A 17,996-nucleotide genomic window follows, 5' to 3' on the forward strand; every position below is an offset into this window, starting at 1 on the left:
GTCGCATCACAGCGTATATAGAAAAAATAATTAAGGCAAGCTGATATTTGAAGCCCAAATCTTAGGTCTGTGGAATGCCAGGGGATAAACCTCAACACCATTCATTGCAGTGCCTCATGCACTCTTACTTGATTTCATGTACAGGTTAAAGTCCAACAAATGCATGCAAGTTGGTTCTGACTACTCTAGTAGTGACTGGTTGCTAGGCTACAGGATGAGATCATCCTGGCATATAGTACCTGGTAGGAGCGACACCTCAATGGTAGCCATTTTGGAAGCTTGCCGCAATCAGAGGCCCCTGGGGACAACAACAGTTGGTACATACAGTAAACGTACAGTAAAGGTACAGTAAACGTACAGTGAACCACAGACACACAGACATTTGACACCCAACACACCAGCAGCTAACACATAGTGCTGAGTCTGTGCACAGATCTAACCCCTCAACATGTATTGCTAGGTTGTATAAAATTGGACAATTATCACAATACATTTCTGAGGTAAGGACAGGTGTATTTGGAAATTCGCATTTATCAAAAGTTCATCGACTCATTTTTAAGTCAGTATAAAAAAGAGAGAATAAAGAGCAAGTTCATGTTTAGAAGCCGAAAATTTGGGTTATGATTTGGCCACATGAAAATACTGATTCAATTCCGTTCAATTTTCAACCGAAACATTTCATAGTTCATACTTTTTACAATCTGAAAAGGGACCTGACATGAAGAGATTCTGTGTCAACCATTTGTTCCGTCATGCCCCAAGAAACAGCATCAGTACCAGAGGGAGACAGTGCCCCCTGTGCTCCTGATACTAGTGCAAGACTCTAGACAGTGCCCCCTGTGCTCCTGATACTAGTGCAAGACTCTAGACAGTGCCCCCTGTGCTCCTGATACTAGTGCCAAGACTCTAGACAGTGCCCCCTGTGCTCCTGATACTAGTGCCAAGACTCTAGACAGTGCCCCCTGTGCTCCTGATACTAGTGCCAAGACTCTAGACAGTGCCCCCTGTGCTCCTGATACTAGTGCCAAGACTCTAGACAGTGCCCCCTGTGCTCCTGATACTAGTGCAAGACTCTAGACAATGCCCCTGTGCTCCTGATACTAGTGCCAAGACTCAAGACTCTAGACAATGCCCCTGTGCTCCTGATACTAGTGCCAAGACTCTAGACAGTGCCCCTGTGCTCCTGATACTAGTGCCAAGACTCTAGACAGTGCCCCTGTGCTCCTGATACTAGTGCCAAGACTCTAGACAGTGCCCCTGTGCTCCTGATACTAGTGCCAAGACTCTAGACAGTGCCCCCTGTGCTCCTGATACTAGTGCCAAGACTCTAGACAGTGCCCCTGTGCTCCTGATACTAGTGCCAAGACTCTAGACAGTGCCCCTGTGCTCCTGATACTAGTGCCAAGACTCTAGACAGTGCCCCCTGTGCTCCTGATACTAGTGCCAAGACTCTAGACAGTGCCCCTGTGCTCCTGATACTAGTGCCAAGACTCTAGACAGTGCCCCTGTGCTCCTGATACTAGTGCCAAGACTCTAGACAGTGCCCCCTGTGCTCCTGATACTAGTGCCAAGACTCTAGACAGTGCCCCCTGTGCTCCTGATACTAGTGCCAAGACTCTAGACAGTGCCCCCTGTGCTCCTGATACTAGTGCCAAGACTCTAGACAGTGCCCCTGTGCTCCTGATACTAGTGCCAAGACTCTAGACAGTGCCCCCTGTGCTCCTGATACTAGTGCCAAGACTCTAGACAGTGCCCCCTGTGCTCCTGATACTAGTGCCAAGACTCTAGACAGTGCCCCCTGTGCTCCTGATACTAGTGCCAAGACTCTAGACAGTGCCCCCTGTGCTCCTGATACTAGTGCCAAGACAGTGCCCCCTGTGCTCTTGATACTAGTACCAAGACTCTAGACAATGCCCCCTGTGCTCCTGATACTAGTGCCAAGACTCAAGTGACGCTCTTGGACTAAACAAAAGAATACGAGTGATCTGCTTCTGGTGTATTGGGTGTTTCAGTACATCTCATCAACTCCGAACTGAAGTGTTCTCGAAACACTGTCGGACAATGTAATATTTATCCCCACATCATGTTTCTGAACACTCCACACCACCACCATTCAAATCACACTGGCTGAGATTGGTGAAAGCACAATGGAAAAATCAAATAATGGTGCAGGGAATTTATTAAACTATGTTATAGAAGATCTGTAAATCCATGGCTCCCAGTTAGCAGCCTGACTTGAGGAATGAGACTCAGATTCACGAAGTTACAAAAATGTACACAAAAATAACATTATCACAGAAAAATGGCTTTGTCAGAATTCTCAAACCCATGTCTGCTTTTGTTAATAAGCAAGTGAAGCTGCACATCCATGTAATGACTTACCCGACTGACGGCAATGTTGTGCCCAAAAGCCGAGGGTTGAGGGCTAGTGGCCTGAACATAGCTCAGGGCCTCCTGTCCGGAGGTGTACAGATCTATAGGTCCAGGGCTGTTAGCCGGGGGAAACGAGCGACTGCTTGGCGAAGTGGCTGTTGGGAACGCCTGGGCGCCAAAGTTGTTGATCATAGCAGCTGTCGCAGCTGCTGCTGAAACAAATAACAAAATAGCAAACATCGTCTCCCTCCCAAAATATTCTAGGCCATGTGACACCTGGAACAGGAAGTTCGGCCAATCGCTGGTCTGCAGACTGCGTCAACACTGGTTGTGTCCGATCTCGAGTTGATCAACATCTCCTACACGAGGAAAGTCCGGCACAGCAATGTCAAGGTCGGACAGTTTTCACTATTTCATTGGGGATGATGTACTCGTAACAAGTATACATTAGCTGTAACAATATTTATAAAAATGTGTTGAATAACCAGACATGTTTTCTGTAGGATCGGTCCAAGCTGCCCATGTCTGCTTCTGTGATGCTAAGTGTTTAAGTGAGTGAGTGAAGCCTGGTCACTATATTGCGTTAACATCTACAAAGAAGTCCACAACAGATTTGTTGTGTCTCTACGCTTACATCCATATTTCGTTGGAAGGACTGTGGAACTAATGAGCGCATGTCCTATAACATTCAGAGTGTGTAATAATCTCTGTAAGACGATCTCCAGGTCATTCCGTGTGTGTTCTCCGTCTGTAGAACAATCTTGTCTGCATGTTCGTGTCTACTCGGGGATCAGCACAGACACAACTACGGATACACAGATCTTCATACACATCTGCCTATCACATGTTAATTTTAGAAGCATCATCTTACACTATCTCAATTAACTTCAATTTTGACTGGAACAAAAGAGAGCAAAAATAGGCTTTAAAGAGTCAAAAATCCAAATTGTGTTCAAACTTTATCACAAATTCGCATAATTTTCAGCAATGGATATTAGTTTATTCAGCATCTCCAGAATATGACTTTAACACTTCATGACAACCTTGAGGTACAAGAATACTGAAAAGGCTGACACAGCTAGCCAATATTACCCCCATCCAAAAGTATGAAACAGACCAAGGGACTAGTGTTGTTGTGTATGTGCTGTCCGCTATGTAAAACCAGAAGGATGTACACGCTCCACCTTCAACATTCTTGTGATTCAATTTTGAGTCATCGTCGGCCAAAATCTCCCAAAACTGTTGGAATGAAACACAATGATGAATATTGAAGACAGACAAGTACGTCTTCATCCAGATGACGATGAGATTGGCATGGTACCTCCTACTTGTATAAGCTGCAGAGCTAACCACAGAGATATAGGAGACCTACTTCCTTCTTCCGAGTGATTTCTACATCTAGTGTTTCTGGCTACAGAAGGACAAGGAGCAGACAGACCGTACAGTAAACATAGCATGCATGCAAACAAGCTGGGAGCAAAACACTCAACATGGCAACAGGCATATTGTTATCCCCAGGGATAGTATTTTTAAAAAAGCAAACAATTTTCACATAATTTTGAATAGTTCATCTGAACAAACATGTATATCACTATGACCGAACCCGCGAAAAAAATATTATTCCAAACCTTGAAATGTCATTTAAAATATGCAAATTTATTAAAATATGCAAAATTTTAAAATACATCATAAGTTTCTGTTTCCCCAGCAACTGCATTATCTAGACAAAAGGGTAATACTTACTGATGTCAACACCATTGTTTAAATTCACATTTAGTCACGTAAGGACCATGCTGACACCAGAAGGTACTCGCTAACATATATGCGCAAATGATCATGACGACTACCACAAGTATTGAAACACGAATTCATCTGTAACAAAAAATCTTTTTGGCAAGTTCCACAAGTTTCATATCAACTTATTCATGATTTCTTTTTCAAATTTACTTCACTACGGATGAGATTATTACAAAAGACAAGCATGTTAAGATGAGCGACTAGCTGTCAAGGACAATATGGCTGGAAGTACCCACCTATTCCAGAACTACGATGCAGGGAACCTGGGTCACGGTGGATGGGCGAGCTCGATATAGGAATGGGCGAAGGCTCACTCCGTTGGATGCCAGCCGCAGTCAGCTGACTGGGAGGGCCAGCACCAAAGTCAGCGTAAATGGCCGGGGAGGTGGTTCGTTCACCAGGGGTGGCGGGGACAGGCAAGTAGCCATAACCAGGGAAGCCTAGCAGGACAACAAGAAAATACTTCAATTTGATTGGTCCAAAAATGGCTTCAGTTATTTCAAACAAACAAAAATCTTTCTTTTTGTCGAAGAAAGACCTTTAAGATTTTTAAAGACATTTCATCAGTTTCAAAGAATGAAAAGTCCTTCTTGTATACTGAAGAAAGACCTTACATTGGAATCAAGTTTTTGATTTTTGATTTAACATATTGGCTTCCCTGGGCTGGTCCAGCAGTCTAGACAAAATCACAGCACACTAATTCTACATCTACACAACTACAGCCAATCAGATGAGGCCTTGCATGCATCAGGTGGCTACAACCAATCGCATCCACCCATGCATGCATGAAAGTTTGACCATGCAGGTCAAACTAAAAATGGCGACATCATCATAGCTTTGTGATGAGAGTAGGCATATTATTCTAGTGAGAAATTTTGAGATTTGAACAAGGATCATGATACCTAGTAGAATACATGGTAGCATAATATTGGCTTGAAAATGAGCCGGATTTTTTAGCAGACGACATCATGCAGACAGTCGTCAGTTCTCTATGCTACTACAAGCAGGCAGTGAGGTGTGCGTGACAATACCAGACATGCAGGGGACGCAACTCCAGGGAAACCACGACTGGCAGACCACCAAAATTGGATTTATTTCACAATTACCCAGTTACAAGAGCCATTGGTTTTTAATGGCAAAAGCACATGGGAAGGTGTTAAACATTGAACACATCTTGTTAAATTACAAATCAGTATTTACAAAATCAACACAATATTGATAATAACAATGTACAATGTGATCCTGAGCTCATAAATAACATGAGATAAAAGCTCGTACAAACACCTCAAAAACAGTAACTTGACAAAATTTGCAGCCAAATTTTGTCAAATTTGAAAGCTATCATTTTGAAAACAATATAAATGGTATGCAAGAAGTGTGCAAGAAAGTTAAAACTACTATACAACGGTATTTAATGACACCACCATGTACCATGGCACCCGGTTAATGAGAAGCTGTAAGACTATTGGCTAGCTAGGCGGGTGATACACACATATATGGCACATCACACAAGTGTTCAGTATTCAAACATAGGGAACGCATTAATATCACCACCATATGATCACACCAAGGCAAAATAGAATGATAATCTTCTAGGGGCAGTTCTGTGACATGAAAAAAAGACTCCTACTTTCATGAAACACGTCCCAGAACCAGGCATGCTTCTTCATGGCCGAGACAATTCGAACAGGTCAAGTTCAAGGTTTAGTTATAGGGGTCAAGTTCAAGGTCAGTTTCAGGGTTCAGGAACTGTTACTGAAGATGCCAAAACCATTCACAGGAACATTAAGAAAATTCCTTGAAAAAAATAATGGGGGAATTTAAATGGGGTGATAAAAGACACACTGTAATGTGCAACAAATAAATTTGTGCAAGATCAGACTCTGGCCAAGACAAAAGCAAATCAACTGGTTTAAAACAGTAAAGCTTAAAACATAACGTGCAATGCAAACACATCTTCCCATGAGGGCATGTTAGTCAGGTCTGGCACAGAAGACCGGCCAATCACAACACCTCTTACAAACCACTAAGGCAAAACTGCAACCAGCTAGAGTGAGACTGAGAAGGTAAGACTGCAGAGGCGGCTTACCCGGTGATCTACCGGTAATTGCACCAAGATATGAGTCGGGGGAGACACAAGCAGTCACTGAACTACGGGATGTAGGCGCACTACGTGCCACGCCCGCTGGACCAAGACTGAGGGCAGCGGCAGCAGCAGCTGTAGTGTTCAATCCTGCATGTGACAAATAAACACGTGTAACTAATAAATGGCTGTTAATCACCTCAAAAATCGCCTTGCAAACAAACAAACAGCCTCAATAGAAACAACTCATGCAAACACTACTCGTCACTCTAAGAAGGAGGGCATGGGCTGTGGACTGATTCGAGTTGGCATTATGCAACAGGAGGTACAATGAAGGGAGGTAATCCATTGTTGACCAAGGTCGGACACAGAAATCACAAGGTCAAGATATAGTGCCAATGAAACTCTTTATTCAAAAATTCATTCAATCCATCACAGCTGATGAATGGTGATGTGAAGAATGTAGCATGGTCTATAGGGACTTCTCTACTCTGGTAGTAACCTCATCGAATGACCAGCCGACAAGGTCAAGGTCGGCAGATGGCAACCTCCCTCGCTCGCTCACTTGCGTACGTATGTTCAGTCACACGAATACCCACAATGTTTGTATGTCTAGGCTTCTGAGATGGGCTAGACATTAGCACTTACATGATCTTGGCACAGAAAGTCATATAATCCAGAACAGAGCACCATGCGACTGGTAGACTACCAATGGCAGACATCTTCAAGAAGAAGCCATGAGCCAGGGATACAGTTGGCGCTTTTGTCTTTCCACTTAGATATAGGACATGGATATTATGTAACTATTCTGCAGAAAAGTCAGACATTCTTTCGGGAAGAAAACGGCAAAGGGCGTAGGTCATCCCAGCTGCAATATTATGCTGAATTTGTGCTGCCATCAAAAAAGCATTTTCCACATTAGATTATTGAAACAAGGGAGATAACTGCTACAGAACAAACAGACAGGAAGAGCTAAAGCCTGTCTACCAATCCCATGGTGCATCTGGTGTACAGCATAATTCTCCATATTCAAACACAACAAGTACAACAACAGTTGTGGATACTCCACATATATTTACAATAAAAGATTAATTTCTTAAGACTTAAAGATCTCAGTTTAAAACTTTTGCCATGTTAAAATAACTTACATTCAAAAATAGGGTAAATTAGGCTGCCGGAATCAGATACGTCATAAATGTAACCCTGATCGCGTTGTTCCGGCAGATGGAGGTAAGGGAAAAACAGAACACAATAGTTAATAATGAATACTGAGTGAGGATGACCGCCTAAACATCTACGTCTAGCTACACCCGTCGAAGCCACACACCTAACCAGAGAGCTGCCATGCAAAAGTCACAAGGTAATTTCAGGCTAGCATCTCGACAAATAAACACGCAAAGATTTGCCATTTTCGACAGACCGCTGTTCACGATCGTGATGGTGTAATGGGTTCTGGTTATGCAGCTAGTTAAGCCTAGGTTATAGTGGTAGCGACGTTTCGACCTATTGGAAGCTGTGCAATACACAACACTACATTTTTACTACAATCCAACTGATGGCCACTACATCCTTAAACCCCCTCCAGATCAAACAGACTTGCCCTTTGTGGTGTCACTAGCAATGGTAAACCAAGACTGAGTGGACTCAGGGTCAGGTCTATTTAACTTTGCAGGGGTGAGAGGATACTTAGTAACAATATCTACACAATTATGAGGAATATTATTGCATACATTAAAACTGCCGATTTGGCACAGAGTGAGTGATACCTAGACTTGAATATAGGACTACGATACATAACAATAAAATGGTAACACATATCACCACGACTATCACTGTTCGATTCTGCATGGCCTGCCTTGAAATGTGTTCAAGGGAGGTAATTATTGCTTCATATTGGTAAACATACTGGGTTTATTAAGCAGTGGCACGAATACATAAATGATCGTAAGTACCGATGACTTGACAAATTTAATTATTTGTGAAAACCACAGGAAAAATATAGTACCCTGAAAATATTCTTTGTCACAAATGTCCTTTGGATGACTTCGTCTTAACATTCACAATGAGGATGAGCCTGTATGTAGCATAGTAGATGTAACCAGAGACTACTTGGAGGAAAACTAATTGTGGTTAAAATATGTGTATCAAAAATAGCAAATTGTAGTAAAACCACAGGACATGGGTTTCAGAATTCCATATCACTTATCAATGAACAGGTATTTAATGTTTTGAGAATTTTTGTTGATTGCTCATCTAGTGTGTCACACCCAGTGGATGAAGGGACATCAAGCTCCAATATTGGCTCCATCGCTGGCTCCAATACCAGTTCAAATGCTGGCTCCTTGAGTAGGACAATCAGAGGAATGCCATGTATCCAACTGCTCGGGTTGGAGATAACAGTATTTTTCCTACTTCAAAATGTCTAATTTTAAATCTAGTCATCGTACAAATGGATGATAATTTGGAATAGTCATGAACTCGAACTAACTTGCTAACATCCGATTGGCCAATATGTCTACATCCTAGGACCTATCCAGTAAACTGCCTACTCTCCGAGAATCTACATGAAAGTGAGGCTGCCAATGACTGGGCGTATCAGGACAGTCGATTGGTGGGATGGACGTCCGGCACAGCCGGAACGTTGGAGACGGGTATGTGTGAAGGACACAATGTTGTAGGCACACCGTCTTCACAGAACACATACAATCCTATGTACATTAACAGAGTCATATAGTGCATGCAGTCTGGGCATCGGTAGCTACTGAACAAAGTCAGACTGACGAGGGTCACGTGACGTCCTTCAACGTACGAACCACTCATCAACCTGACTAAGAAAAAAAGAAAAGAATAGGCCAGTAACCTTTTCATCTATAATAAATAGATCTAAACAATATTCAGACGATCAAGAACCAAATCATCTACTTTTGACGAGGTTATCTGGTATTGTCATTGGAACACATAGAGACTCAGATTTAACGAGATTCAGTATTTTGGAGTCAAAAATCAAAGCCAAATTGACTACAGATCAAACACAACCAATTATAAACAGTCTTAGCCTTCAATGGCTACCGTAAAATGCCAAAATAATAAAAATATACAAAAGGTTCATTTACATCAAGACAGTAAAGAATAGGCGTTTGGCACAATATCTGACTCTTGTATCAGAGAGTGCAGGAAACACTGCCAGACCTTCAACACGCCATCAACCATACCCACAATGCATATCCACTTCCTGCTCTATATCGGCAGGATTTGCGCAGATGAGAATAAATGTAAAAATTAATAAATAGTATATTCAAAATTTGCAATATAAAGATATAAATTGCATAAATTAGCTTTTGCTTCAATATTGAAACAGTTTTGATCAACACGAATATAGTCTAGTATCACAGTTGGGAGAACCCTGAGGGACAGCGTTGATAAAATGCCACGTTTTTATCACAAAGGCCTCTCCATCGTATCCCTTGATTACCGCTTGAGTATTTTAATTAGTCTGATCACAGCAAGCCATGGACAACAGAGAGAATTCAACCTTATTTGGCGTTGGGACAATCTTAAAGCAGCGCAAATTTTGGCAAAAGGGGTAGTATAATTAAACAGGGTTAGTCTGATGGAGCGTTGAAGGTCTCCCGAGGTCGTCTGGATTGGTCTGTGCTGACTGTTCGTTCGTTCATCGGGAACGAGATCCACGTTCAAAGGACGACCATTGACTCAACGTATGGACAACATCGCCGGGTCCATCTGGTTCCGTCTTCCTCTCATCCCGAGTTGATATGTCTAAAAATCGTCTTGCATAAAGAACAGTCGCACCTTCCACATATTGCTCTGTGCCGAGCAGCACGGCGGTCAGCCACAGGCCAACAACCCGCTGCCTTAACTAGGCCATATCTAGAATCCTAAATGAGACTCTGGGTACCACGACGCCAGTTGCAACAGCTCCATACCTGTTGTCATCCCGGGGTAGTAGTACCCCGCTGGGCTGAAGGCAGGGAACCCTCGGCCATAAGCAGCTGCTGCAGCAAACCCAGGGAAGCCAGTAGGAAGGTAACCTGCAGGGAGAGAGGAAACATGTCACTACACGCCGAAATGACACACGCGCTACACAACACGCACAAACATTTAGAACAGACATTACTTCAAATCCATATTTATGTTTTAAGTTTGAATCTTTGTGTTAACGGTTAATGGATAACTGACACGAATAATGGTTGATTAATATATCGTTTTGTTATTAATTACGCAACAAACCTGTGCAGTGTCAACCAGGACACTGCCAACACAGTAGCAACAGAAACATGCACTATATGCTTGTTCTTCAAGACTTGAGGAAGTTGGAAGGCTATTCTAGGAGGAGGTTAGACCAGTCACTACCTGTATCGTCATGCTTGTCTCGACGGCATTACATAAACAGGGTTGTTATTTCACAGGCCTGACCACAGCTCTTGTGGCTACGTTCATGCAAGTTCCAAACTCAATGCTACATTCCGTAATATTTCCCTAACAACACACAATCAAACAAGGGGAATATCTACTATGGCTGCACATATTCTCATTACAATCATACCAATGCAGCAGTTAGAAGGTCTATGCACCATGCAAGTCAGTATCAAATTAAATTCATAACTGTATACAGACGATGGCATTATCCATTACTTGCAGATTAATAACAACACTTTGAAATGATGACAGTATCACAATCGAATGGTTTCTGGGACAAAGGGTTGGAGAGTTAAGATTAAGTATGTACACAGGCAGGGATCCGATAGGCAGTAGAGATTCAGGCACAGATTGTGACATATGCATTGTCCCGCAAGGCAATCGGCATGGCAACGTTAAGCAGTCAAAGTTGGAAACAGAACTGAAGAAATACATGCAGCTTGAGTCCCGAGTGGAGTCATGCAGGTCACCCTCGGTCCTACCTCTTCTCTCTACACTCGTAATTCTATACACACATGGTCTACAGATGGTCAAGGAAGTATAGTTATTAAATGAAAAAAAAAACATACAAAAAAAATATAATCAAGCAACACGCTAACTCGACTTTACCAACTGAAATAATATTGGCTGTTGGTTGTTTGTAATGATCTCCTTCAAAAGTTTCTCATGTTTCAGAAGTGAGATAGGTGTGGCGTTTCCATGGCAACGATTCACACGTGTGAAAAGCAGAAGCCGTGGACACCGAAACAATCATGCATAGCAAGACATAGAACATGCAGTTATCTCCCTTTCGACAATCTTCAAGTAAGTTACATTAAGCATGCTCCAATGGGATTCATGTAAGTAGTTAAAGAGCAGCATGCTCTAAGACCAATAGGTTTGAAATAACAATGGAATAACTAGTCATAAATGTTCTTCAAGAGAAATTTCTTTGTCAAAATATCATTAAATGAAAGGAAAAGTCTATGAAATGTTTCCTAATAAAGAAACTTGAATGGTAGACAGGAATTTAGGGTTTTACAATTGAAGAGTAGAAATGATTGATACTCTAAACATGAACTTGACAGAACAGTTATACAGTTAGAAGCAGGCATAAGCACAAAGCATTAGCAAAAGCATTGGCATACAAACATACAGAAATGGTTAGCGTGTGAAAATAGACGGTTAATCCGAGTGTCGACAGTGGAAAGTGGCATGCACAGGTTGACATATGGATAGGTAAGCAGAGAAGAAGCAAGCAGAACAGGGAGCAGCTTGGGAGCTTAGCAGGGTAGGGGTTGGTGGACGCTTGCTCGCTCTCGCTTGCTTGCTGGCTTGCTTGCTCGGCCAAAAGTGCAACTTACACAGCTCCGGCAGACCGACAACATCATTGGGAATTTCCCATACGACCTCTCCTTCTTCAGTCACTACAGAATCATTAGAAAAAAGGGAAACAGTCTTAATGGCAGTAGAGCACATAAGCACACTGGTTGTCAGGACAGGAATGTGTGGCCAAGATGAGCACAACAGGTTCATGGCCTAAGACTTGATAGTAGTGCACAATATGACAGACAAATTCACTGGTCAACATACTCCACTGGAGGAGGTTGAATGGCTGGTAGGGCTGGATATCGGCCAATCACTACTGATGTACTTACGTACGTACAAACGGCTATTACATTCTGGCTACAAGGTTCGTGGTAAGAAAACAAGTCAGAAACTCAGAACAATGTCTGCTGTGAAATATGGTGTGTATAAGCGAAGTGGCTGGCATGTGTTTAGAAGAGGATGGACATTGTGCCCCTTGCACCTTTATTTGGCTCTTAGTGAGCGTGCCAGTAGTAGTAGGAACAAATCTACTTACAGAGAAAAAACGCCATGTCTAATACGTACGTAGGAGTACAAGAGAGTAGTCTCCCTTGTGTAAACCACCGCCACCAGTGTTACCATGACTACCATGCTAGAATTAACATATGGCTCTTCTAAACAACAATTTCCCGGTGATGAAGACTACACAAAATCACGTTGCTAACTTTAGTCTAGGAAAAAACTTCTATGGCTATGTTTCATCTAAGTAGCATGCAAAACTGGTTGCCATGGAAACAGAGGCCAAAGGTCACTGGTACAAGGGGATGATGTCCAGAGGTGCAGACAACAACAGCGGTACCTACCATAAGCTCCCCGAGCCAGGCCACGCCCCCTTGCCAGTTGTGTTGGCAACATAACCTCTTTAGGTTGGGCCTTTTTACACTCAACCTGAAAGAAAATCAACAAAAATTGCCATCAAATTATGCCACAAACAGCAATTTACAAAATTAGAATCGTACAAAAAGATTACACTGACAAAAAATCTTCGGAATTAACATGAAAGTGACGGGCCCTTGCCATAATCCTAATGCTAAAAGCAAAATTCAGGTGGACAGTAAGCAAAGACTTAAAGAGTTGCATGACTCGAGCAAAAGCAAATTTGGACCACTCTTAAATAATCGTAGTATCCTTTAGTTCTTTTGAAATCATAAAAATAACAATTCATTAACCATTTTGACCTAGTCAATAAAATTATGAATAATTCAACACAACAATTCGCAACAACCAAGTTAACAAGAAGTCTGCTCATGGAAAATAAAGTCTTGACAAACAGGAGTTATCTCCCTTGCTCTACCAAACGCTTCAGTCAAATGATGACTCACCATTTTCTGGTTGATTTCATGGAAATGTATTTCACAAATTTTTTCTACTACATCCTCTTGTTCAAACGTGACGAACCCAAAACCTGAAAAGATAAAAGATCAAAATAAACAATCTATCATATCTTCTGTCATGTATATGTCTATATCCAATATCATCTCTTTAATAAACAGTTACTTTTTGATGTTCCTGATATTTTCGCAGGAGTAAACATTAAGAAAAATGTCACTGATTACATTTAATGCCAAGATGAGCATCAAGCAAATGACTTGACGCTGTTTTCAGAGTTTTGACAATAACGAGAAGTCTGTTCCTCGCTGAGATAACACAATGTGTTGTTTAGATCTACATGTCATAAATCTGAATACTCAACATATGGTACATGGCCTAGTAACTGATATACACCAACAGTACAACTGATGACATCATGGCTTGCTAACAAAATAAACAAGATGGCAATTCCAGAGTTGTCTGTGAGAAGTACATGGTAAATATATCAGGTTGTGTTCTTCCCATAGGACACATGGCATGGAAAACTGCAAGTTATACCATATGATGTGGATGAATACTGCATGTTATAACACCTGGTGGGGCTTAGTATGACATGTTATAACACCTGGTGGGGCTTAGTATGACATGTTATAACACCTGGAGCTTAGTATGGCTGAATATTGCAACTTGCATGGTATAATGCAAAAGAATGGAAGAGCATATTGAAACACATGTTATCAAACAGCATGCTGTTTGGTATGTTATCAAACAGCATACTGTTACTCATTGGTATGCTATCAAACAGCATACTGTTACTGTTACCCATTGGTATGTTATCAAACAGCATACTGTTACCCATTGGTATGTTATCAAACAGCATACTGTTACCCATTGGTATGTTATACAGCATACTGTTACACATTGGTATGTTATCAAACAGCATACTGTTACCCATTGGTATGTTATCAAACAGCATACTGTTACACATTGGTATGCTATCAAACAGCATACTGTTACTCATTGGTATGTTATCAAACAGCATACTGTTACACATTGGTATGTTATCAAACAGCATACTGTTACACATTGGTATGTTATCAAACAGCATACTGTTACACATTGGTATGTTATCAAACAGCATACTGTTACACATTGGTATGTTATCAAACAGCATACTGTTACACATTGGTATGTTATCAAACAGCATACTGTTACACATTGGTATGCTATCAAACAGCATACTGTTACACATTGGTATGCTATCAAACAGCATACTGTTACACATTGGTATGCTATCAAACAGCATACTGTTACACATTGGTATGCTATCAAACAGCATGCTGTTACTCATTGGTATGTTACATTGGTATGTATAGCATACTGTTACACATTGGTATGTTATCAAACAGCATACTGTTACACATTGGTATGCTATCAAACACCATGCTGTAACAGACAGTGTACTACAACACACTGGCATATTATCAAACACCATCTAGTTACAGAGGTCAGCATAATCTCAGACAGTATACTATAACACAGTAGTATATTGACAGACAACAGCATAGTAGAACCCAGGAGCATGTTTTAAGACAACGGGAACACATGAACTCTTTTTCAACAGCCAAACTACTTCGATAGTATTCTCATCATTGGGTGATAATCAACTCAACATTATCTCGTTGACTCAAGAAAGAGAAGAGTTGTTGTGATGATTATCTCAGAGCAGGAATGACGCTCTATTTTATCAGCAGCTATTGAAGAAGGTGATGGGGGGAGGGGGTGGTGAAGACGGAGCTGAAACACCCTCATCGATCAGAAGAAACAGCAAGTCCCATCAGCTGTCCTCTGCAGCAGCTTCATCCTCAACATGGACATCAGCCAGCACCGGCAGAAAACAGGCAATGCCAATACATAGATACAATCACACATTTCAACACACTTAAGCCGTACTCCATGATTGGATATGATTGGGTGCTTCTCTCAGGCACACACATGCCATTAAAAGCCCTGAACAAGATCCATACCAAGATGGTTTACCCTGGGGCATACAGGGACTGCGATGTTCCACCAGGAGCTGCTGTTGCCGCCACTGTAGCCACCGATGTGGCCAGACCACTATCAAGTTGTCATTTCCCAGCAGCCTTTGCTGTTTTACTACCCATGTGTTAAATAACGACCTCCACTATTTCCTCGACTCTCACTCATGCCGGCATAGACCATGCTCACGGTCTGTCATCATTGACTTTCTAATTGTGTCCACTGTGCTGGGATCTAACCAAGCAAAAAGTGGAAGCCGGTGTTGTTTGATATGCCTATTATCCTCCTTCGTGTAGGCGGTAGGCTCCTGTCAACCTGCCTTCAGATGGTGTACTGTATCCTCCGACAACATTAGCCATTCTCTTCAAGCCATTATTTGACATTTATGCTTCTTGTGCACAAGCGTCCCTAAAACATCACTCACAAAAGGAACATCTCATAGAATCGGTGTCATTTCTCAATCCTTTTTCCATGCAGGGAACATTGAAACATTTAAGAATGCAAGATCGTTTTCGATCATGAGCAAACTGAGTGGGTGAGAATATTCAATTTGTTTCAATTTAGACAGAACCACTGCCACATTAAATGACAACGCTCAAGGCAAGAGAAAATTTCTCCGCATTTCATTTGTACACTTTAAGGAGTCGTGTCATGCAATACGATCATCAATCCAAAGAGACGTCCTAGTCTGCAGCAATCTTGCTCTCAAACACTGGAAGGGTACACATTGTCTGGGTTGTCCATTACTTCCAATAAAAGGTTATTTTTGGTGGGTATCTGTTTCAAAATGTGCTAACTGGATGGAATTGACACAATAAATATGTTACTTGTGTACATGGCGGTTACTCACTGCATCATGATAATTTGGAAAGAACTGTGAATTCAGAATGAATTTTAAAACATCTGTACAACTATTGTGACAAATTAGCAATACATGTAGTGAAAATTAACCAATTTTGGAAGCAAGAATTTAGTTGTCCTTCAGTAACGAATTCAGATCTACTACCAGAACCATTCAGTTTTACAGCCCCTCCATGAAGGTTCACTTTTAAATCAGTCTGAAGCAACCATGGTTGTTACAAGAAGGGACTATTGGCATCAGGGGGTCAATCTACTTGGTTGGTACAAGTCGTCGCATCACAAATACAGTCGTTCAATGCTCATGACGTCACACTGGATTGTTCAACGTGATTACGTACACGCTGACGTAAAATAGAAGAAATATTGGTTGGTGAGGCGTTAAACAACAATACAACTGTAAGACAATTCACTGCTATCGTGACAATTCAGTGCTGATCGAAGCTATCATTGTACATAGCTTCAGTGATGATACCAAGAGCTGCCATTATAATGCGGCACTGTAAGTGAGAAGGAAGACACTCCTGCATCAATACTACGTAGACTTACAAAGGGACGGGGAGCCATTTCTATGCCAGGTTCCTCCATGTTAGCATGGGTGAAGGGATGCTGATCCAGCCTCCATATTGATCCCTACTGTCCCGAACAGTCTCATCGCGCTCAGTTCCGTTCACTGATTTCCAATTGCCTACTAACATGTCTACTTTCGGGCTTTATTGGCCCACAATACCATAAACTTATACGCATATCGACAGAACTGTTTGTCTCAAACATTTATTGACAGTCCGAGATCTATGCGTTGTCACCACAACTTTATTGTGACCAGTTGTCAGCACTCTGGCTTTAAGAAACGCTGACAGCTGGTAAATATAAAAGTAGATAAATCACTAGGCTTTACAATTTGAGCGTGTAACCGTAGCGACAGATATCGACTCTATACCTATGGCCTCCAACAATCGCGACAGCAAACGTGGAAATGTAAGTCAACCATAGGTCAATTAGAATTAGCCAGACTTTCAGTCATCTAATTAGGTTTTCCTTGTGAGATAAAAAAATCAGTTATTTCATTTCAACACATGTTAGCATTCAGTCGTCAATTGTGCTGGTGGTATAACCAGATGCATGTTATCAGTCCGAGTTAGGGACGTGGATCCCATGATTGACGAGATGCTCCGGAGCTGTGGCTGTATGGAGAACAGGAGCCGGCTCCCACATAAACATGCTTAGTTTCACCACATCGATCACAGACATCACCGATACACGCTCACTGTCAATGGACGGGCAATTTTTTCTCCTCCCTCATAGTTGTATTGATCTGTTACACAGTTTCCTGCTCAACCCTTGACAAAACATCCCATTCTCTGCCGTCCCAGTCAAGTGTAGATGGTTTTCAGTCCACATCATAAAATGATAATGTTGCAGATAATCACCCAAAATCACAAAAAGGCAAATAGACAATTTACAATTTCAACTGAAATGTTCCTTATCTAATCAAGCTGATATCTCTTATTGATATACACTATGGAAAATGCCAGCAAATCACCCCTGAAAACTTATAATAAAGGCATTTAACATAAATAGACTCTTATCCAAAAATGTCTTCGTATCAAACATGTCAACATAAATCAATAAAACTTTAAAACTGTTTGCCAACCCAGTTTTAATTTTTATTGAAGAATATTGATGTGCTTGATCTGAAAATACATGAGGTCAAGATTATATTTATCATCAACATCATTCTGCCAAACTT

At 41.5% G+C, this 17,996-nt stretch overlaps 1 protein-coding gene across 6 annotated transcripts in view; it reads right to left on the minus strand.

Moving 5' to 3' along the window:
- Nucleotides 1-17,996, minus strand: part of LOC124278992 (RNA-binding protein Musashi homolog 2-like) — a 94,107-nt gene that overhangs the window by 7,013 nt on the left and 69,098 nt on the right. For 2 of the 6 annotated variants that reach the window (XM_046714784.1, XM_046714783.1), the window contains exons 8-15: nt 13,360-13,442; nt 12,841-12,925; nt 12,034-12,096; nt 10,198-10,302; nt 6,260-6,403; nt 4,407-4,610; nt 2,383-2,585; nt 240-298 (exon numbers count right to left, since the gene is read on the minus strand). In XM_046714784.1, coding sequence (XP_046570740.1) covers nt 257-298; nt 2,383-2,585; nt 4,407-4,610; nt 6,260-6,403; nt 10,198-10,302; nt 12,034-12,096; nt 12,841-12,925; nt 13,360-13,442 — 929 coding nt within the window. In that variant the 3' untranslated portion in view covers nt 240-256. The remainder of the gene's footprint in view (nt 1-239; nt 299-2,382; nt 2,586-4,406; nt 4,611-6,259; nt 6,404-10,197; nt 10,303-12,033; nt 12,097-12,840; nt 12,926-13,359; nt 13,443-17,996) is intronic. The other 4 variants (XM_046714785.1, XM_046714786.1, XM_046714787.1 and 1 more) reach the window with 4 other exon arrangements.

Source organism: Haliotis rubra, unplaced genomic scaffold, assembly GCF_003918875.1.
Source record: "Haliotis rubra isolate DU_JTF1 unplaced genomic scaffold, ASM391887v1 Scf244, whole genome shotgun sequence".
NCBI classification, from domain to species: Eukaryota; Metazoa; Mollusca; class Gastropoda; order Lepetellida; family Haliotidae; genus Haliotis; species Haliotis rubra.